At 43.1% G+C, this 22,543-nt stretch overlaps 2 protein-coding genes across 50 annotated transcripts in view; both read right to left on the bottom strand.

Annotated features, from left to right (window-relative positions):
• The window catches only part of scrib (scribble planar cell polarity protein), an 81,462-nt gene extending 67,872 nt beyond the window's left edge, over nucleotides 1–13,590 (bottom strand). For all 30 annotated transcript variants that reach the window (XM_069512604.1, XM_069512600.1, XM_069512614.1 and 27 more), the window contains exon 1: nucleotides 12,521–13,590. In XM_069512604.1, the coding sequence (XP_069368705.1) occupies nucleotides 12,521–12,679 (159 nt within the window). In that variant the 5' untranslated portion in view covers nucleotides 12,680–13,590. The remainder of the gene's footprint in view (nucleotides 1–12,520) is intronic.
• A 959-nt stretch (nucleotides 13,591–14,549) lies between these two features.
• puf60b (poly-U binding splicing factor b) lies at nucleotides 14,550–21,958 on the bottom strand. 20 transcript variants are annotated; one of them, XM_069512621.1, is made up of 12 exons: nucleotides 21,831–21,900; nucleotides 21,165–21,258; nucleotides 20,842–20,937; nucleotides 20,598–20,687; nucleotides 20,057–20,107; nucleotides 18,673–18,834; nucleotides 18,465–18,557; nucleotides 17,024–17,237; nucleotides 16,753–16,943; nucleotides 15,994–16,108; nucleotides 15,309–15,556; nucleotides 14,550–15,219 (listed from the first exon to the last, which is right to left on the bottom strand). In XM_069512621.1, exons 3-12 carry the CDS (start codon nucleotides 20,917–20,919, stop codon nucleotides 14,920–14,922), a joined length of 1,542 nt encoding a protein of 513 aa, XP_069368722.1. In that variant the 5' UTR covers nucleotides 20,920–20,937; nucleotides 21,165–21,258; nucleotides 21,831–21,900; the 3' UTR covers nucleotides 14,550–14,919. The 20 variants fall into 20 exon arrangements, with proteins under 20 accessions (XP_069368722.1, XP_019943196.1, XP_069368721.1 ...); XM_020087637.2 differs by having other exon boundaries at nucleotides 16,711–16,943; XM_069512620.1 differs by having other exon boundaries at nucleotides 21,165–21,261.
• Nucleotides 21,959–22,543: the final 585 nt, after the last annotated feature.

Consider the following 22,543-nt stretch of genomic DNA (forward strand, 5'->3'; position numbering starts at 1 on the left):
GAGTACACAGGGAAATCAGAAACTGTAGAGGAGACCCTCCACCTCCACCCACACCCCTCTGACTTCATCACACGCTTTCTCATTCTCTTTCTGTGTTCCCACAAACATAAGACAAAAGCAGAAGCTCTATTGTTTATAGTCCACAGAGGACGTTTGGCTCTTTCCTGGATGGGCTGGTTCCGGTATGTGCTGCCTGCCTGCCTGCCTGCCTGCCAGCTCTCAGTCTGTCCCACGGTGGAGCCATGCTGCAGGGGATCAACACAGCAACCAGAGCCCCTGGCACTGCATTACCCGGGTGTTGTATATACAAGTACTTTTCTGGATAGCTAGCGTAGAGTCAGAGGATATTGTAAATAAAATCACTAACAACAGTATAGAGCGTAAATCAAAAAAAGCTGCATTAAATAGGATGTGCAGAACATATGGACACATACAAATGTGTAACAAGTACACAGCTAAGTGGTTACAGAATAGTATTAAAGCTTCAGATCCTTGACATATTTTACTACAGGGAGGACGTTGAGTATTACAACTTTAAAAAACATACTAAAAGTTCTAGTGTATTGTGATTGCACTTGCAGCCTCACTACAATTGATTCATTGTGTGTGTCCAGGTTGGGGCCTCCCTCACAGGATCGTGTGGCTCAGTGTCTATCGTTTTCTAGTAACGGTCTTGGCATTCTCTCTGTCTTGCAACGGGCGGTTCACACAGGTCTCACTCTCACCTCACATTTCTCTCTCAGGAATGTTCCCCGACCGTTTGAAACTGACATTGAAACAGCTAAGGATGCACCATACACCCCCAAATCTTTACCAGGTATATTTAAGGATAACGGACATTTTTGTTGAAATTAAGAGAATTCAGGCAAAAAAACATGCCATATAATGATCTTTATTCAGGGAACATTTTAGCCAAACCTGAAAGGTGCTGGACAGGGGCTATGAAAACCATAAGACAAGAACCTTACACACAACAGTTGATGCTCACACAAAACTTTTATTACTTCCCAGGTAACGTTTCAGGCACCGTCTAAAAAATTATATGGGAGGTAATTAGAAGTTTTTGGGAGCAACTGCTCAATGAACATTTCTTGTCTTCTTGCCTTTATCATCCCACATTTTTAAATCAAATCGCATTTATTCATTTGCATATATTTGACTCGTCCGCAGGGTTGGAATAAAAGTGACCCTATCAGGTGGCATTAACAGGCAGTCGTGTGGTGCTTAGCCGTGAGCTGACAAACATCTGTCAGTTCTGCCTGCATCCAACAAATCTGGATTACACAAGGACTGCTGCTGTTTTAAAATGAATTTTTAAAAAGGTCAGAGTTAGAGGACATTTTTCTACGCGTGTGTTACCAAAGCGCAACTGAATACAAGAAATTCAGTTAGGCTACTTAATTTACTGCATGTAGTGAGTCTTAAACGCATGGGTGGCTTGCATAGAATTATATATTTAGGGCTGCACAAATACCTGTAAGGCTACAACACTAACTTGGGTAAGTGGTCCTAAAGAGAAGCACAAAGTCACCTCTATGTAGTTCACTGCTCTAGTATCCTTGCCCCTGTGGAAAAATAACTGCTCCACTTTAGCTGTTGCTGTACAGTGTCTCTGCTTTGCTGCTGCGGCTTTTTCAAAGTCCAAGGACAAATTGTGGCTTTGACACAAGCAGACCTACTCTCTCCCTGCGCTTCTGTACTATATGTTTCACTCGGGCAGAGGCCACAGTTTGTGTTGCAAGCAGATTTAGAACAGTAATGGCTCGGCCCTCTTGCACAGTCAACAGTGCATTGCATCTGCAGTGACAGGGAAGCCCCAGCACATCTGGTATCTCTCCCTGACAACAGAGTGAATGCACCCCCGCGTTAGGCAACCCACTGGCCCTGGGAGATCCATCACCGTGGAGACCAGCATTTGTTCAATGAAGAAGCCAGGGGAAGCAGAAACCTCCCAAGTGACGCTCGACTGATGATAAAATGAAAACTGAGCCTCACTTGATTCACACAATTTATCTGCTCAAAGATAGCAAAGTAGCATGTGAACATCTAGCCTGACAATTTCTGCGTCAAGACAATACACAAGAAAAGGACGCCGTTACTTTGGATAACAAGCCAACCCCCATTAATATGTCATGGAGACAGCATAATTAAAGAGTTGTCTGCACAACCCTCCCACACGACTCCAGAGAGGATCAACGCCAGAGACCAAAACACTAGTACTAAGCCCACAAGCAAGCACATACTGATCTGCAGAGGCCATCGGATGCATGCTCTGCTACATGGGCAATATCATGGACCTGGTTTGTGACGGCAGCTCTAAAAACACACTTGTGAGGAAGCTGATAAAAACAAGGATAATCACACAGGCGTAAAGAGCACAAGCAGCACATGTTCTTTTGTCAGGCTGCCATGTTCCTTAACATAGTATGAGGTGACAAGGTCCAACCAAACATGATATACATATGCTCACTCCGTACATGTCCTTAAACTCAGCTGCCTTGTATCTGTACTCTAAAGTGTCAACAGCCTGCAGAGCTGCACCAAGCGTCAATCACTTTTCATGGAGTAGCCTGTGAACTTAAATATTCTGCAGTCTGCCCAGCATGCCTACTATAAGAAATGTTTTGGTGAGTAGACTATAAAAGTGCAAAACATTAATACATTTGCTGTATTAAACCTCTCTCACGCTTCCCCTAACACACAACTGCAATTGTTTTACCTTCTGTATTTCAGAAAGAGATGAGGCGAAGTGGAAACATTCCAAATCAAGTTTAACTGATTTTGACATTGAGGTTAAACATTAGCATAATACAGTTCAGCAAATTCTTATTCTATGCATGTTGTTATGGCAAAGTACAAAACACACTCCAACAGCCAAATGAATAAACTGAACTTGTCTGTGGTCTCTGCAGGACAAACTACTTTATAGCATCACTCTTTCCTCAGACATATTTGTGCCGCCAAGTTATGGCTCAGTATCAGTCAGTGTGCATCTAAAAATCAAGAAATTATCTTATTGAAACCAGGCAAAAATATGAATATAAATACACAGGCAGTTAATTGAAAGCAGTTGAGTTCTTCTTTTTTACATAATTTCAGCTCAGTACTGTAATAGTATTCCCATTTGTGTTTTAAGACCCAGAAGAACGCGGTCTGACTTAATTACAACAGCTGAGACTCATGTTTAACAATGAAAGGCTGAAACTAGGTTTGCTTAGCTTCACTATTCAACTGGAGCAAGATCCGCGAATCGTGCACCCCTCAGTGTCGGTCTGTGTATGGTGTCTGTGTGTGGGCTTCACCAACACAAATCTAAAAGGTTCAAGTGTATGTGAGAGAGGAGTGAGTGGAGCTTCACGGAGGGCAGGGCAAACTCCTGGAGATTCCAGGCATGCCTGCATTTCCTCGGATGTCACGTGCTGGAGTGCAAACATGGCTGTGCAGAGTTAATTACACAGAGCACACAAGGCCACTCACCTCTCCCTAAATCTTTCACACTTAAAGAAAAGTTGAGGCAGTCCTTCTAAAAATGCTGGTTATATTAAGACTCACAACTGGAAAAATACAGGCATTTTAAATGAAAGAGTAGAATAGTGCGCCCCTAAGCACAAATGATTTCTATTTCCTGTGCTGCTCCAGGAGAATAAATATTGTTTTGTAAAGTTTGAACTCTCACACGACTGTGAGGGAAGAAATGTCTGATGAAAGAATAAAGCAGACAATGAGTTGCATTGTGAATTGCTCCACTTCCTTAACTTTAAATAACTGACCCTTTCACTGTAGACAATGCCCGAACCATCAACACACACTGAATGAGTCATCAGATCCAGCTCTTCTGTTCTGACCATGTCAACTGATTTAAAAGCCGAGACATCAACACAAGACGTGGTGGAGGAACGAGGTTAACTGCTGAGGAAGCATTTTCACAAAAGGAAAGTGGGGAGCAGAAGAATCTAAGTATTCTGGCTGCTCTGGAGATGAAAAGACGAGCTCGGGGGCCTTCTGCCAGACCCGCTGATGTGCACTCTTGCATGCACACATAGTGGACATGAATTGCTGTCCAATTCTCTTCTCTACAGACCTGTTACTGCTTCGTGTGTTGTTCATCGCTAGCGTGAGCATGACACATACATGCTTTGTTGTCTCTAAAGAACCCTGCTGTGCTTTCTATTGACCTCTCACATCTATTCTCTGTCACAGACATAAACATTCACCCATCAGCACTTCTCTATTAGACGCCTGAAACTGGTCATGTGTCACAACCCAGACATTCAGCCTGTGTTATATTGTATTAACTCACAAACCAATTAACAAACCATGACCATGGGAATGTTGTTTCCTTATAAATCTTCCCAAAGCAGAACTAAAGTCTTTTCCACACAAGTATCTCTGGCCATTTTTAGAAATGCCATTATAAACTCTGCTTGTTGGTCAGATTCTTATTATGATTCACTAAAAAACTCCTGAGCATTTTTCTGTGTGGAAAAAAATCCATTCAGTAATGAACGTGTGGCTCATTTGGCGAGCAGTGGCAATGTCAAAAATACACCACATTACTGAATATTAAGCCCAGAAAGTTTAAGCACTTTACAGACATCACACTATCTTTCTTCATGAAACTAAGTTCATACTGTTGCTCCTCTGCGCTGACTACATCTTGTTTCAAGTCAAATCAGCCTCAGGTCATTGTTTTGCAATGCACAACTGTACGAATCATGCCAGCAGAAACTGATGCGCTCTGAGGAGCATGATTAAAATAGTTTTGAAAATATGGACCTGGTTCTCAATTCCCAGCATATGGACACATACATACATACAAGATGCCCCAGGTACTTTTCTGTACTTTAACACAGCTGTGTCGCTTCAGGGGAATAGTTCCAGATTTAACTCATACCTGTCAGTGAGCGCCTGAAGCAGGATGCAGAAAAAGAGCTAAATTATTTTGGGGGCAATTTTAAGATCAATGTTATTTTAAATATATTGTGCCTCAAAGCAACTATTATAGGAATTTCTCTGTACAATAAAATTGACATTAATATTCACAAAGCTCTGTGCAGGCAGAAGCAAGAAGAAAATGCATTAAAGCAAGACACTCAATCAACATGGAGGATGAACAAATTAAACAGTGAACTGTCTACGCTTAAAACATTTCTATACTTTGAGGGTTTGTGTAAGTTATTCCAAGTGCATAAAGGTTCCGGAGCTCGCAGTGGATTTATTTAGTCAGCAACTGACAATCTCATGGAGCAGTATAGGCATTACAGTTAATAAACCACTGTCATAATCTGCTAGCAACAGACAAAGAAAACATGCTTCTATAATACTGGCTAATGGCAGGCAAAATCAATATTCGGATCAATGTGGAAAAGAAGTAGACAGCATAGCAATTTAGATAAGTTGTAAATGATTATTCAGTCAATAATGGCTGGTGATCAGGAAGTTCAAAACGCACAGCTATGCAACAGGGCTCTATTACTGCATAGTACACATTTGTATTTTTATCAGTCGGCAAGTAAATACTGAAGCACAAAGTTGATATAGAAATAAAAGTGTGGACAAAGTGTCACAACGCTCTCAGCATCCCCAGATATTACACATAATTAATATTTTACCAGATAAGTAGATTAGAGTCATCAATCCTTGGATGTGTCTGGGAAAATATTCTCCCAAATGGAGCCAAATGTTTTTTAACTCTGGAGACTTGTGGATGAGAGGCTGTGAGATAGTGAGTATTAAAGTGGTGCAGACACCGCCATCGTAGTAGTAAACACTCCAGCAGCCATAACTTTATAACTGTACTCATGTGTCAGGACTCCTGAGCTCTTGGGCTTAACATTCCTTCATGGGCTGGTGCCACATCTTGTAGGATTACGGAGAAACAAGGAGATTTACATCATTTATCATAAACACCATCAGTTTGAGACACTGTGAGCTTTTAAGTGTGTGCACAGGGGAAAAAAAGCGATGCTGTTCCAGGAGGGAGGAGAGTGCACAGTGAATACACATGACAATTTGTTAATATGCCTACATGCTACACAAACAAGGTCCCGAGTGGTGATGGTCTCACAAAACAGGGCATTCCACGGCTCACTTGATTATTCCCACTTCCTGCTCATGGGGACGCTCCCAACAAAGAGGAATCAACAAGAGAAACACACGCATCAACAAATCAGACTAGCTAGACGACCTAGACGCTGACCGAGTGCCTGAGTTGCCCCATGGACAAAAACAAACCAGAGCTTTGTGTGCATTGAAGCAAGCACTAACCCAGACTTTGAGTCATTCTGAATCGGCCACCTGCCACAATATAAAAACTGAGCTGTTGTTGTGGTAGCTGTTGTGTAGGATAGAAAAACGATGGCTGATGGGTTAAATTAGTTAATCCAATTTCCAATACTAGAGCTGGAGATATGAGAGCTGAAGGAGACGGAGGGGACACAGCAACTGGCGAGAAAAGAACACTGGGGTGAGGATGCGAGGGCTATCAGGTTTTACAGTGACAGATAGAGGCCTTCAATGACTGTGTGTGTGGTCAGAAGATAAAGGGTGGTATTTGTTTGTGGTCAGTTTTAATGTCATCCCAGGTGACCTATTCCCCCACAGCCCCCTGACAGATTAGCCTCAAAGGGCCATTTGTGTGACAAAGAGTGAAGATCCCGAGCTCCTGTGTGATCGAAAGGTTCGGAAATAGCATCAACCCCAAAGAAATGTCAGTGCTGAATTCAACCACTCGAAAATCCATTCTTATTTCTTGGCAAATCGATTATATTTGAGGTTTTGACTATTGGTTGGTCAAAACACAACATCTCCAGATTTCGCATTGAAGTAATCGACCGATCAAGAATATTAGAATGTTCGTTGTAGCCTTAAAATGAAGAGACTTAACACAAAGCTCATTTTATCACTTAAGAAAAAGTTCGCTTGTAATAAGCATTTAAATGTGCCACTCCCTGCATCATGAAAACAGGCAGACCTGTGCCCTTTAGATCTGATGTTTCTAAAAACACTGGTTACCGAGTGGATGAACTCACCACACAAAATAGACAGTTGGACAAAAAAAAGACTAAACAAACTTCTTGTCTGTGTGGACTTAATGTCTGTAGCCTAGAGATCTCCCATCCTATCCTATCCTATCACAGTGCTGCAGCAGCACAGCCGCAAACTCTCCTTTATCACAAACAGCTGCCACTGTCATCAATTATTCACTAGAGCTTTGCCTTCTTGTTTACCTTTCAGGCTGGTGACCGAGGCCACAGTGCATGGGAGAGTGGCGAGACAGTGTCGGGTCCAAATCACTCTGCCACTGCAATGAGGTAAGGAATCACGTCACGCATGTCACGTGACGGCCCAACCTTGAATGGGAAATGATACGTGCTGAAAGTAACCGTGACCACACAGGGTGGAGCCAATATTATAATAATGGGACTGTGAGTTTCCGTGTTTCTCTCCCTCATGGGCTTGTAACTATTGATTGTTTTCCATTATTGAATAATGGAATAATGCTTGAATCTGTGTTTTCTCCTTATTTATTGTCATTTATGATAAAAATGTATGGTTGACCTGTAAAATATCAGTCTAATGTATTTGTCCTTGGTTTGATTACAACATCTAATATATTAATAGTATATATTTTACTCATTGACCGCCAAAAAACTGTACTACTCTGGATGTGAATGGTTAAGCATGGATTTAACTTTAGAGACAAAGAAGCTGCATTTGAAGGACAATGAACCTGCGGAAGAGGTCAGTGCTGTAAAAAAAGAAGCAGGGCATCACATTAAAAACACTGTGGGTCACTGTCCATATCCATGTTACACTGCTGCATTGTCCATGAAGAGTGCATCATTTCTTCAACTGAAAGTAACAGAAGGTCGGAGACTGTGTGAAGCAAAGCAGAAGATTCATCTACACTGTTTAGAAAACTCCAGGGAACCGGCTGTTTGCTCTGTGACCACTTCTCAGGCTGCTGCCTTCCCACCTGACACGACATATCAGCCCAGACTGCAGTGTTCATGGGTGGATGGATGGCCCTAACATCAGAGCCCCTGAGGACTGAGGATCAGTTGAGCTCAGCTCCCAGATCAACTCCTCCATTGGACGTGCAAGAGCTCCCACCCCTCCCTCTACCCCCTGTTAATCCTTCTCCGGAATAAAATGACCCCCCCTACCAGCACCACCACAACATACTCACTCTCTCTCTCACACACACTCACCCACACCTCCCTTTACCCCTCCCACTAGATTGAGGGGGAGGGGGGCAGGCAGGATGTGAGGACCAGCTGGTCATCAGCTCAGACAAAGAAACCTGCTGAATGCGCTCTTGCATCAAAAAGAAATTCAGGACTCGCACACTGTTGTTTCTTCATGGCCTTGACAGCTCTGGATCTCTCACTTTTCAGGCACCCGATCCTGCACGGGGGGAGGGGGGTAAACGTATTACAAAAGTTTTGAAAAACCTCAACTTCTTTTTTCTCACGAATGTAGTCTGTAAACCTCAAAATGTTTCAACAAAGCAGGAGAGAGATGAGCAGAGGGGTGAGAAAGAGCTGAGATAGAAGAACAATGTGTGATTTACTGCAGCAAGGACGATGGCAGGTGTAATTTATCTTAGGTCCTAGTCCAGTTCAGCCACTCGCTGGGGAGAGACAAACCAGGGCTTCCTTGTAATTTCACTGGAAACTGTGGGAGGGAAGAGACACGACCAAACTCGACAGACAGGCTGAGGATACAGTAGGGAGTGTATATGTCATATATTATTAAAGCAATCTTTGTTCACTGTGCACCAAACTTCAAGTTTTAAAGCCCAGGCTGCACCATAATTAATGTACTTATGCAATTATACAGAGGATAGGTGGAGCAGCCTCCATTCTCAAATCAGACAATGCTATTTTCTTCTTTAAGATAAAGATATAACAAACAAAGACACAAAACAAAACATGTCACTATTCAGGCTTGAGTAAACAATGGTGGACCAAATCACATTCAGCATGGGCTGAGTGAAGGGGCCTAATTTGGGTCGTACTTGACCCGAAGCTGAACATACACGAGGGACTCCAGAGAAAGGGCCTCAGATTTTTATCAGTGTGTTTATGTTCTCGAAAAGAAAACGAAAATGGAAGAAAAGCAGATCCCAGAGGAGGTGTTCAGTGAAACGCACTGGTCTGTACATGCAGGGGGGGGGTGCGTGTCATAACTGTGGTGCTGAGGGGAGTTTTCACGGCCGGGTGAAGCCCTAATCTGCCCTTTAGCCACAGATCTGTTAGCACACACAGAGAGGACACTGGTGACAGCTGAGGATTACAAAAACTGCAGAGTCATCCTTTCTATTTATCATGCACATATACTTCCACATCAGTCAGAGTGCAAAGTATGTAAACATATCATTTTTCCTATTAAGACAGAAACCGGACGTCCAATTAAAACACTGTTCAATAAAGAATATAACCTGAAATCAGTTGTCTATCCGGTGTTAGCAAGGACACGTCCTGGTAGGCCAGAAATTTGCTGCTACAGTTCTGACATTTATAGATCTGAAGTGTTGACACAGACAATCAGTAGTGTAACATATCAACTGCACCTAGTACTTCCTATTAGGTAATAATACCAGGAGCAATATAAAACCTGTTTCGCAAAGGCTGGCAGGGACACACCCATTGGAGGATGTGTTTCCCTTTTCATCTATGGAAAGAACAAGTAGATAAACATGGTTCTGTAAATGTGTTAAAGCTGCTGCTCCTACAGTCCACATGGAGACTCCAGAGAAAGGGCCCATCGTGTACTTTTAAGCAGGTGCGCCTGACCTACAACCAATCTCCAAAAATTATCATTTGAGTCATGATATACTTAATGTAAGCTTTGTCAGAGGCAGGGCAGGAAGAGCCATGACACTGGATATGAGGGAGGCGATCAGACTGGTGAATGGACTTCTTTGTAACCTGTCATGGGACTGGAGACTGGCTAAAAATTTAATTCCCTGTTCCTCAACATGATCTTTGAAGCAGGGCTAGTTTTCCAAAGCAGCAAAAGAGAAGTTCACATCACTTCAGTGCAAACTTTGCTGCTTAAACACAGAACAAGCACCTGCTAACATAAATGAATGAAAAATCTTAATCTATAAGTATCAAACTAACTTAGTGTCATCATCATGGCTCCTTTATGGTTTAACTGGCTGAAAACACACAAAACAATGTACTAATTGCAACACAAAAGAGCCATTAAGGGCTACCTGAGATTAGTTTTTGGCCAATGAGAAAAAAGAGCTGCAACGCAGCATTAAGAGCTAAAGATGTGAGGGCATGAGGGGAATTCCCGACCAGCTGCCTCCTCAACAGTTTCTATACAGTCCTTTCATACAGATATGTCACAACATTGTGCTTCAGAACCATGTAATAAAAGAACATCACTGCCTGGATACCATATCGTCCCACAACAACAGGAATACATTTGATTTTTTTCACAAACGCTCTTGATGTGGCGAATGGAGACATCACTACCACAAAGAGCATAATCGGAGATTGGTGGGCAGGGTGGTGGGGGTGAGTCACAACAAACTTAAGAAACTGTCAGGATGTCTAAATCTCCATCTGTTCTCTATCTTAAACCCCCTCCAGTGCAATCTACACCATACACACCCACAGCGCTGCCACATTAAATACAGCTACACATCAAACCTTATTGGTCATAACCACTTTCCAGCTTGACAATTTATGGTTCCATTGATTATGTCACTGCGTATTTCAATGATTTCAAAATGTTAGTGCACACAAATTCACCTGACTCAAACTAATCCTGTTAGACGGGTGTGCATGCATTAGACTGTGTCCCCTGGGCTAGCCCAAAATCATGCAAACATTTGTCTTTCATCAAAGTCAGGCTCACAGGATGAACTGACGAGCAGAAATAAACCGAGATGTTAGGCTGACGTCTAAAAACAGCCAAAAATTGACAAGTAAGTCCACAGACTCGTCTCTGACATGAATGAACACTGACAAGAAAGGAGCACGCAACTGTAAAAGGCGTTCAGACCCTCACCCGCTTCTCTGCTCATTATGGTAATACCATCATCATACAGTCAGTGGTTTTGTGTATGTGCCTGACCTCTCACACTACTCCCCCGCCGAAGCCCCGCTGACTCCTAAGGACCAGAGAGGGCCCGTATGCTTTATGTCTGCACGCTATGTATTCACCGCGACCACACGAGACATTCTGTCACCATGCATTTATGTCTCCTGGGTGAATCCAGCGACACAACAAGAGGCAGTGCCGCTTAGTTAGCTGTCTGCACCAAAGCACTTGTGCATATCCTGTCATTTAGTATTCAAGGGACCAGTTACACAGTGGATGTCTGACAGGTATGAACTCAGAGGTGGAAACATGCACTGTCTGCAGAGAAGCCTCATCAGACAAAGTAGGCGTCAGTTTTAATGCCAAGAAACATCCCTAACCCAGGAACGGGATTGAAGACAGGTTAAATATTGATCAACTACTGTGTGTGTGTCTTTATGAGCTGCTCTGTCCATCTGTACTAAAACCTTCAGCCAAATTGGAGTCCTGAGGGTCGTTATGCAAAAGGATGTCTTTATCTAACTAACACAAGGAGGACTGATCTTAAATATATTAATTTAACAACTTACAGGAAATTAATTGTTCGAAAGCACGCCTCTCTGGGTGACACAATCTTAATTAGTGAATGTGCCACTTGTCCCTTTCACCACTGACCTAAAGCCATGAAATGTGAGAGACCAACAATGTTTACTACTGACCACTCTACTACCACCGGCTGGCTATTAATAAAAACCCCTTCTCCACCACAATCACAGCCACTGCCTTGTCTTGATAATGCAAGATGCTAAAGACATGAAGGAGAAAGTTGAGCAAGCAAAAGTTAAATTCCACTGCTCCGAAGAAAACAGACGGACAGCAATTCTATTTCCCTTGAAATAAACTCTCTCACCATGCAAAGAGAGCTTTTGTCATATTCTAAATAGTGGGAGTGTGGGTGGGGACTGCATTGAAGCTCATTCCACGCATGCCTTCCTACACTGCATCCAGTCCAACTGGCCACCGATGCCCTTACTACAGGCAACATGGAGTGTGCCAGCTGTTTTATTCTGGGCTCATCCTCTGGGCTCATGATTGATCAACACCCACTCACACGTGATTATTTATCCCTTAAAATGTTCTGGGAAATACTTGTGCGTGCATTCCTGCAAAAATATGAAAAGCGTTAACTGCGTTTCCAATCATCACGACTCAAGCTCCACTCTTCTGAGACCCCGATGTGCTCTGCACAAAACAAACACTCCACCGCAGCCCAGAGTGACTACACCATTTTTCCAAGGGAGCAAGGAAGGAGGTACCTGTGATGCAAAGTGCCTGAGCAGGTCACATCCTGCAGGCTTTTCTGCAGCTTATGTCACCTGGTCTCTGCAGAACACATGTGAATAAAACTTTGTGCACGTGTGTGGTGGTTAATAAGGTTCGAATCCCATCAGTGTGTGACAGCGTGGACCCTGCGTACCTTTGGTAGCTCTTTCAGTTGGTTGGCATCGAGCAGAAGCTCTTCCAGGCTGCGACTGTAGCGGAACACCTCATCGGGGACCGTCGCCAAGTTGCAATGCCGCTTGTCCACCGACTCGACGTGGCGGTTGCAGCGCCACAGGGGGATACACTTCAGCATGTCCGGGGCCGCCGTGTGGGGGGGATGTGGTCGCCGGTGCTACTGAGATCTCCGCATCGGAGGGGGGATGCAGCAGCGGAGGGGGGGAAGGTCGCGGGGACAGAGAATAGTTGTTGGGGCTCACCCCAATGTCAAATCACTTCACGGTGTTCCCACGTACCCTGAAGAGGAAGAGGCCGAAATCCACTTTCAGAGACGCAGAATGAATCCCTTCGGTCGGTTAGCGATCTCCCCAGCGTCAGCTCCTCCGTGTCCCGAGTGTTGTCAGCGGCATCCACCTCCGGAATGACAATCCTCGCACACAACCGAGGAGAGCCCCCCCCCCGGCAGGCTGGAGCGTCTCCTCGCTTCTCCCACTCACTGGTTCGCACTGGCGAAGAAGCGGCGTTAGCGCGTTTCTGCTACCGCCACCATCCCTGCGCTCCGACCGAAGCTCCGTCGCTTGCTAGCTGGAAAAAACACGCAGTCGAGCCCGCTACGCACACACGCAGCTCCAAGTGTCCAAGTCATGAGTGGCGACGGCTCAATGCCGGCACCGATATCACAAAACAGCCAACGCGACTCGGCGGGGATTAGCCCGCGTACGGCTGCGCAGGGGACGTCCTCACCGGCTGTGTTGTTAGCGAGCTAGCTCCCGTCAGCTAACGTCGGCCGGTGGCTGGATTGAACGCCTTTGTGCTTAGCCTCCGCCGGCTAACGCTCGTATCGCGAAAAGCTACGGAAAAGGGCTCCTTCTTTAGCCGGAGAGAACATCCCAAAAAACACGCGAGGGAAACCCGCCCGGTGGCTTCTCTTCCAGGGCGACGGGGCTACAGACTGCCAGGCGAGCGAGAACAGGGGCTTCAGCAACAGCCGCGCTCCGACACCCCCCACCTTGTTGAGCCGAGGCAGGCCGGTTTGGCGTGTGGGGGGCTGGGCGAGAGTCGAGCTGGAGCCCCGCCGCTTTTTCGCCCGTGTAGCACAGGCCACACGCAGCTGTGTGGCGCCATCCAGCGGCGGGTCGTTGTCATTACGCAATCCTGAGAATTCGACTACTGATGAAAACTGTTCCAGGTTTTCTTCCAATGCCTGAAAACTTTTATTATATTCTTAAATGTTTTCCTCCGTTCACGCGGTGACTGCACAGGGAAGTCCATCGCTAGGAAGAGCTGAATGATCACATCAACAGATGCCTCTGTGTTTGATGACACGTTTGACAATTTTAGTTTCTTCATATATTCTCCCCCTACTCACTATTTGGTTAGTTCAAGTCTGACATAACTTTAAGATAAGATAATTCTTTATTAGCCCCATAATGGGGATATTAGGAATATCTAGTTAAGAGTCAAAAATAGGCATAAGTAAGTTATAATAAGTAACATGCAGTACCTATGTGTGAGGGTAATACTTTTGTAAGTAATACAAAGCATTTGATCGGGATAGAAACTCATATATACACAGTGTAAAGACATGAAAAATATGTGCAGTGTGAATATGTACAGCAAACAGATGAGTGCTTGCTTCGAATTGCAGAACCATCGATAATATTATCGAACCTACTACGGTAAAATTATTTTACATTGTCGAACTTGACCATTAAACAAAATAACTGTTAAAAAGTTAAACTGGAGAATAGTAGCCTGCGTCATTTATCTGGTTCTTTCACAATATCAGCCATATCAAATGGGGAGGGGTCCTTGGTTCAGGAAAAAAATGAGAAACTCTGCTGTAAGTTGTTTGGCAAGTTTCTCAGTTCACTACTGAAGCAGAAGTTGCTTTTCACTTATTTACTTGGCTACTTGTAACTTCCTTAGTTATCCTATGCTATGTTCTACAACCAGAATACACAAGTTTCCAAATACATCTTCGAAGTGATTATTCATTTGCACACTTTTCGTGGACAAACAAACTTTAATCATAGTAAGAAAGTGTTTACAAGTCCTGGCAAATTCATGAAAGAAAATAAAAAGTAACTAAAGCAGGAAAATAATAACGTTTTACAATACTGGATTACAAAAAAAAGAAAGAAAAGAAACTTGCACCAAAAAGGGAGCCTTCACAGATCACAAAGCAAAACCTGACATAGGAGTATTTTTGAATGAATCCCCCTTGATGGGGCGTTAAACATTAATATCAACAGCAATATTAAAAAAGAAAATAAAAATAATTACAAGGTTCAGAGGCCCAGATCTCTAGCTGCAATGACATTGGTTGACATGAGTTTGGGCAACAGGTATAGGGATGGGTGCTGGTGAACCATTTTATGCAGACAGGTCACTGCTGTTAAATCGATCTTGGTCGTAAATCTCTGCCACAACTTTGCGACCCCCGAACCAGCGGTCATTCAGGGCCTGGATGGCTTTGTTCATCTCTGAGGCCATGGAAAACTCTACAAAGATTTTGACAATGATATCTGCATCCTCCTCTTCTCCTTGCTTTTCCTGGTAAATGATGACTCTGTTGACGGAGCCAAACTTGCCGCACTCTTCCGTCACCTCACCCTCCAGGTCATCATCGATGTCCTCTGGTCCAACCATATTTCGAAGCACCATCACTGTAGACTGGAGAGAACAAGCAAGCACAAATGAGTTTGATCATTCACAGAATAAAAGGTTTTCTTTCTTCCCTCCGTTCCACTGCTGAATCTCACCTCTGATTTTCTAAGAAGTTTCTGCATCACCATATGTCTGGCACTACTGCCTGAGATGCTCATGTGCTCTTGGTCACTCAACATTTCCTGTCCTGTACCATCTTGAAGCATCTCTTCTTTCTCCTCCTTCTTCTCCTGTAGGCTGGAGCCACCGGCTTGATTAGACAGGACTGGTGGAGACGCAAGCACGGGGTTCACAAGACCAACCTGGGGAAGCACTGGTATGGGAGGACGCACCGGTGTCACACCTGTCGAGAGAAGACAGACGTGCGGTCAACTGTACAAACACTCACACACAAAACAAAAGAAATAAGCTTGGAAAGTAATGACAATAATGAATAAACGATAAATGTTAAACATGACAATGGTAAAGTCATAGTGAGGGTTTTGACTGATGCAGCTTTGAACCTAAAAGAAGCAAAAGAGACCAAAATCCTTGGATATGCACGCGCACTAGAAAATTAAAATGGAATGATGAAGATAATGGGAGAGGGAATACAACATGATTGATGTTTGTGACCGGTATCAAATGCTACACATAGAAGCATTATCCATTGTAAAACAAATTAGGCAAGTGAGAATAAACTTGCACAACCAGTAAAGTGCATGGTTTTTAAATCTGTTCGTTAAGATGAATTAAGCTGCTGCTTTGATAAAAAGCTCCCTCACTTATCTTTATACCCACCTGTAATGACCCCGGGTGCCTGGGCAGCCATAACAGCCTGTGGTATTCCCATTTGCTGACCGAGAAGTTGGGGCGCAGCTAACGCCCCCAAGACTGATGCCCCGGCTACAGCCTCCTTGAGAGAGGGGGGCCGAAGACATTAGGTAAGGGAAACACACAGAACACAGCACAAGGCAGCACAGTCAACGATCACACAGCATGGCATAGAGTGAACTCAACCTTGCCTCTTACTGGGAAACAAGGTCACCAACAGTATTTCACATTTGGTAAACATTCATTGATTATTCTTAGCAAGTGAAAATATGTTCAGCAGTAATGACTAAAACTTTTAATCACAACACAATCGTCTGGTTAGTCATCGACTCTTTACACTGAAAAATAACAGTAAAGGTGCTAGCTAAGAGAGAAGACTCTTAGCTCACACACCTGATCAGTGAATGGGAGGAGCATTGATTACTAATGTTAATTAGCACTATACAAAAAAAATGGAATATTTATATATGTGTACAGATTCAGGTTTGTTTCACATTAAACTGGATTAAAATAAAGATTAAACCCAAATGTCTTACATTTGAGGGCAGTTAAATTGACACTCTGTCAGGGCATCTACTGTTTTCTACAAAACTGGCCTTCTCCCAGTCACGTCAATTTAAGTTTTATGCCCAAGTTATCTGTGCTTTTAGGTGTCAATTCTAGCTAAATCTGGGTTATATTTACCTGGAAGGCCATTAAATCCCTTTGGAAGGGATTCATACTTGCCTGGGCCGTTATCTTAGCAGTGGCTGCCGCTGCAGCCACAGCTGCAGCAGGTGGCAGACCACCAGGGGTTGTGGGGGTCAGTAGGGGTATGGGCGGCGTCACTGCTTTGCCCACCCGTAGGTACTGACCCCCCAGGTCAAAGAGGTTCATAGAAGACACAGCGTCCAGGGCTGACTGAGGCTTTTCATACTCTGTAAGGGAATAAAAACAGTAGTTAGTAGCAGAGCAACAGCAACGCAAGAGCACGAGCGAATGAGGGTCCCCAGCTCACCAATGAAGCCAAAGCCTCGGTGTCGCCCTGTTGTGGGGTCTCTGGCTAACGTGCAAGACTTGATCCTCCCGAAGGCCTCAAACACACTCTTGATGTCATCATCTGACAGGTCAGGGTGGACAGATGCCACGTAGATCCGGTTAAAGGCGCGCGCCTCCTCTGCCAGCTGGTCAATGATGGGTTGCGCCTGACCGATGTTACTTGGCCGCCCAACCTATAGCACAGATCATACCAGCAAGGCTACTGAGTATGGGGTTTGTAGTACCAACCGAGAACGCACTAACGCAAACTGTATATCCCTGCAGAGCTAAGTTTCGGCAGCCACCGAGTTCAGTCAAAGCCACTCTCTTTAATCATGACACAAACCTGACCTTTCAATTATCCTCTGGTATTGCAGTGGTACATGTCCATTACTACACTAAAGCCTGAATAAGTGGTTTTGATATTGATCTGAAATCTATGTCTAGCTTGATCATTGTCATCTAGGTCACCATGTACCAAACTCCCTAATAACCCATCTTTTCCAAACAAGGAGGGATTCAAACTAAATTTATTATTTAAAGTTAATAAATTCATAAAGCTTTGAAACAAAATGTGATTAAATAATTGGACAACACTTCACCTATAGTTTAGATTTGCACTTTTTTTAAGGTTTACTTTTTTCAAACTAAGACGTTTGTCAGTTGAGCACCAAAATTTGACATGATTCCAATCGCTTTACTATCACTTAAAGGCGTGATGTTATGTTAACTAGATTAACAGTTGGCACTCAATCGTGACAAATATTACTTAATTTTAAACCAAATTTTTAACATGATTCCAAATTATAACTGCAACAGTTAAAAAAAGAAGTACAGCTTCAAAACACCAGATTTACACAGCGTGACTCGCTGAGCTGATGGCAACACCGAAAGGTGGACATAATAAATGCCTTATACTACAGCTATGCACTCTGACACCTCTCTTTAACCAAAGAACTCTATGTAACACGAGCATATAAGTGCGACTGGGATCTGTACTACAGATGGGGCGGCCAAGCAACACCAACCAGGCGCAGCCCATCATCAGCACACCATGGACACGGAGCGATGCCATGCGCCGCTGGGCATCGTACTGCAACTGGTCACTAAAACAGCCTTGATGACATCATGGAAACACACAACACGAGCAGACAGTACACTAAGCATACACCCAGACATACACACGCACCTGGAAATCAACAGACACAGACAAGCAAAAAGAGAAAAATTAGTAACATAAAAGTCTTTTAAGAATCACAAATGTAGATAATTTACAAATTGACTCAGTATCCCAAATGGCAGGAGGGAATCCAAAACTCCTGTTCAATCAGACTACACCAAAAAAGGCAGTTATAGAACTTGATATATTACTTGTGGTTTCCTAAGAATTTGAGAGACCCAGATACCTCCGGACAACTTACCTTAATGTTTCTCCCCCCTAACATGACTGAGTTCATCTGCTCCAGAGCCAGCTGAGCAGCTTCTGGCACATCATACTCCACAAAGGCAAAGCCCTGTACAGTCATGCAAAACAACAGAATCAGAACATGTAAAAAAACTGAGACATGTCTATTAATGATTTTTTGCATTAAAATCTCAGTGAGGCAGAAGATTTTGTATGATACTGACCTTGTGTTTCATTGTTACAGAATCCCAAGACATGTCAATGCTCTTGATTGGGCCGAAAGGGGCAAAGGCCTGTCTGATGGTGTCTTCACCAAGCTCATAATATATGGAGCCAACATACACTCGACACATGATGGCTAGAGCACGTTGCCTCTGAGCAGCCACCTGCCAACCAGGAAAAACACCACACGATAAGCATTAGAGAGTAAAAGAAAGAAGACTAACAAACACAACCGCTAAAAATAAATGTGTATTTTCTACTGTGCTTGCTTTCCCCAAACTTAGTTAGGGGCCAAATCCAAGTTAGGGGGTCTGGACAGGTAAATAGGGTAAGAATCGGATACTATCGTAATCAATGGAAAGAACTGTGTGGGGAAAACTCTAACATATATAACAGTTATCAAATACTGATGTCACCACTTGTAATTACAATATGGCCTCTACTCTGTTACTACTGAACAGACATATGGAGGAAAACACACTGAAGTGATTGACATGCACAGCCCTCACAAATATTTGGCTTCAGTAACTAACCTGTAGTCCAGGGATGCAAGTAAGGTAACAAAAGTAATGGTGGAGTTCAAACGAAATCCATACAAAGTCTTGATGAAAGCATTTGACACTTTCTTCTCAAGTCTAAGGGGGAGCGATGGTTTAACCACCAGAAGTTGCTGTGTTTTATTGTCTGCTTCTGTTCATTTCTTTCCATCACCAACAAAGTATTACATGGGCCTTATTCAGGACGTAGTGAAAAGTTAACTTGTTCAATAACAGAAAAAAACTTGACTTTGAGATGGCCAAAAAGATCCCTGTTCCAGCAGTTCTCTCATTTTGGTCCATTAAAGGGATTGCTATCCCTCTTTCGTCCCATGCCAAGAGCTTTGTGTTTGTAAATGGAGCCAATGCATATTTTTCAGAGACTTGACTTTTCTCAAATTTATAATCCCTTTATAAAGTCCTCTAAAATCCCTTTAAAGGTTCAGCGTGTAAACTTTAATGATATCTAGTGGCGAAGTTGCATATTGCAGCTGAATACCCCTCACCCTCCCGAAAATTAAAGAGAACCTCTGATAGTCTTCAGTTGTCATAAAAACTTCAAAAGTGTTTAGTTTGTCCAGTCTGGGCTACTGTAAAAAAAAAAAAAAAAAAAGGCGGTCTACGTGGAGAGGACCCAAGTGCCTCATTGATTAACAGTCATTCATCTCGCACTGAATTACAGGCATAGTCTTGGTTACACTAGCAGTAAGAAAGCCTTGTTTCTAACAAAATATGCATTCTTGGGTTAGATAAAAAGGCAGGGATTGTTGCAGAAGCAACGAGTAAAAGAAGGGTAACAGTCCTTTTCCATTGGGAATGCGCACAGAAAAAAAATTTAATATCTATTGACCGATTGTAAAGGTGAGAGAGGATCTCCAAAGCCCATTGTCACTGCTGCCATCTGAAAGACAGTAAAGATGAAAAAAGTGCTGAAAAGTAGGTTAGATATCCCTTAGCTTTGCTTTTTCAAAAAGGTCATTGCTTTGCTAGATTAGCAAAAGAGGTTAGGCTAAAATTATATTCACACCCTCCCTCTAAATAACATACAGTTTGGAGAGGTGCATCTCCTATCTGAATTATTAATCACCACAAGCAATAAATATAAACAGGTCCCCTTTAAAAATGCAAAGCAATTAACAATTCATGACGATCTTCACCATCTGAAAAAGAGCAGAAGCAAAAGCAAGGGTACATGGTCTACACATTTGATTTGGGTTTCAGAGCACAGGCGAATAAGACTTCTAATGCAGCTAACTCAAAACAGACTTATGAGACAAGTGATGTCTGAATTACTTAAAGGCCTAAGATACTGTCTAGAATCAAGACTTCCAGGCGACACACCCAATACAATCCTTTTTAGCAGCGATCCAAAAACTTTCTACATATCTCACCTGCAGGTTGGTGAGCTGTTGTTGCTGATGGGCAATGGTCTGCTTCACCAACACACTCTTAATGCTTTGTTCCATGGCATACTTCTTTGCCTGAAAAGAAGAAAGACATTAATTTGAATTCCTCAAACGGAACTTTGACAGATGCTGGAGGCCATGTATACATATATGGTAGTAACTTTGTACTGTAAGTAGAATCAACATGGATCAGGTGAATATATAGAACTGTATGTCAATGGTTTCCTACCCTCTGAAGTGCCTCCTGCTGCTCTGGAGTGAGAGGCGGCAGGCCAAGCTTGGAGCCTGTGCCCTGTCCATTCTCCATCGTCAGAGCTTCACCTCCCTGAAATTCAGAAACAGCAATTCACACAAAAACTGAGAAACTTGGTCTGCAGCACCAACATCTGGCTGCATGTACATCCACAGCAACATTCACCCAATTAAAGACTCATCCTGTATTGCAATCATAAGTCACATAACTTCACACAGCACAGATAATAATTGAATATGATGGCATATACAGGACACACACCCGGATTTAGACCAGGTCGGACCGGACGAACTCCTTACCTACGCAACCCGCTAATGGCTGGGTCCACCAGACTGAGGCAGGAAAGCCCCCAAGGGGAAGATGACTGATGGGGAAGCTTTAACAATTCAACAACTTCTAGGGGAAATAAAAAATGCCTTCAGACTAACAAATAAGAATCAGGCAGCTTGCAATATTTTCTTTACAGAGCAATATACAAACAGCTAGCCTGTTTTCCCTGGGACTCCATTGAGCTAACGTTAGCTTGAGACGCATGGATGCTAACGATGAGCTAACCCTAACATATGCTAGCTAGGAAAAGTACCAACAACGGGCTACGGCTAACATTAGCCGGAACGGTGTTGAGCTAATATTGGACATTAACTACGGTTTGGCTTTGTTACACCACAATAAAGCAAACAGCATTATTATAACAAGAGCACGACATTAGCAAGGCCTGCTTTCTGATTAGCTTCACATTGCGCTTTCATTATTGTTAGCTAGCTAGCTAGCTCATACTAGCTAATGTCAGGCATTCATTACAATGGCGCGTGAAGTAGCTGGTTCCCCCTCCCGCTAATATTTCCTCTCTATTTACTGCGTATTTATCCCGGTTCGCCTCCGCCAGACATCGCGTACTACTCACGCCTCATCCGCCAGGGGACGAAAATCGGCTAAATTGTCTCTTTATCGAAGAATTTATTTACCGCAGACTCCGTCACCGCCATGAAGCACACCTTCTTCTAGAGGCCCGCGGGCTGCAAGTCTCGCGAGATCACGCTTTCAACGCAGGATATCGCGATACCGCAGCGAATCCTCGCGATGATGTGTTTGTACAAGGAGTTCGTCCTGGACCCTTTCAAAATAAAAGCCTTTATTTTATTTAGGTTGTGTGACCTGATTCAGTTTCACTCATGGACATTTTTTCACCTGTATCATGATACTTAAATATTGTTATTTTCGTCATGGTACCTCCAGACTACTGTGTTTAGATAGCTGATAAACAAGCTCGCCCATTATTCATTGTGTACCTTTTCTACCTTAAAATTTCTTACCATCAAACTAAAATAAGGCTGTTGTTTCTACCGGATAATTTCATGAGCCTTGTAAATATCTATATAATCTGTATTTGTTTTACAATTTTAATCTGCTTATTCATGGGTAGAGTCATTATGTTTTTTAATAATTTTACTAAATTCTACTAAATGTATTAATGTGCTTGTGCACTCACTAAAAAACAACCTTAACATCTACTGTTCCGTTCACTGGATGAATTTGATCATACCACTGACATTATGACCTGATGGACAGTTTGACAATACATATATAAGGTGTATATATACTAGTATATGTTTCAGCACAACACAACACTTGATGATACAATTATGAATAAAATATTGTACTAATTTTAGACAAAACC

This window comes from Paralichthys olivaceus, chromosome 17 (assembly GCF_024713975.1).
Source record: "Paralichthys olivaceus isolate ysfri-2021 chromosome 17, ASM2471397v2, whole genome shotgun sequence".
Lineage (NCBI taxonomy): Eukaryota > Metazoa > Chordata > Actinopteri > Pleuronectiformes > Paralichthyidae > Paralichthys > Paralichthys olivaceus.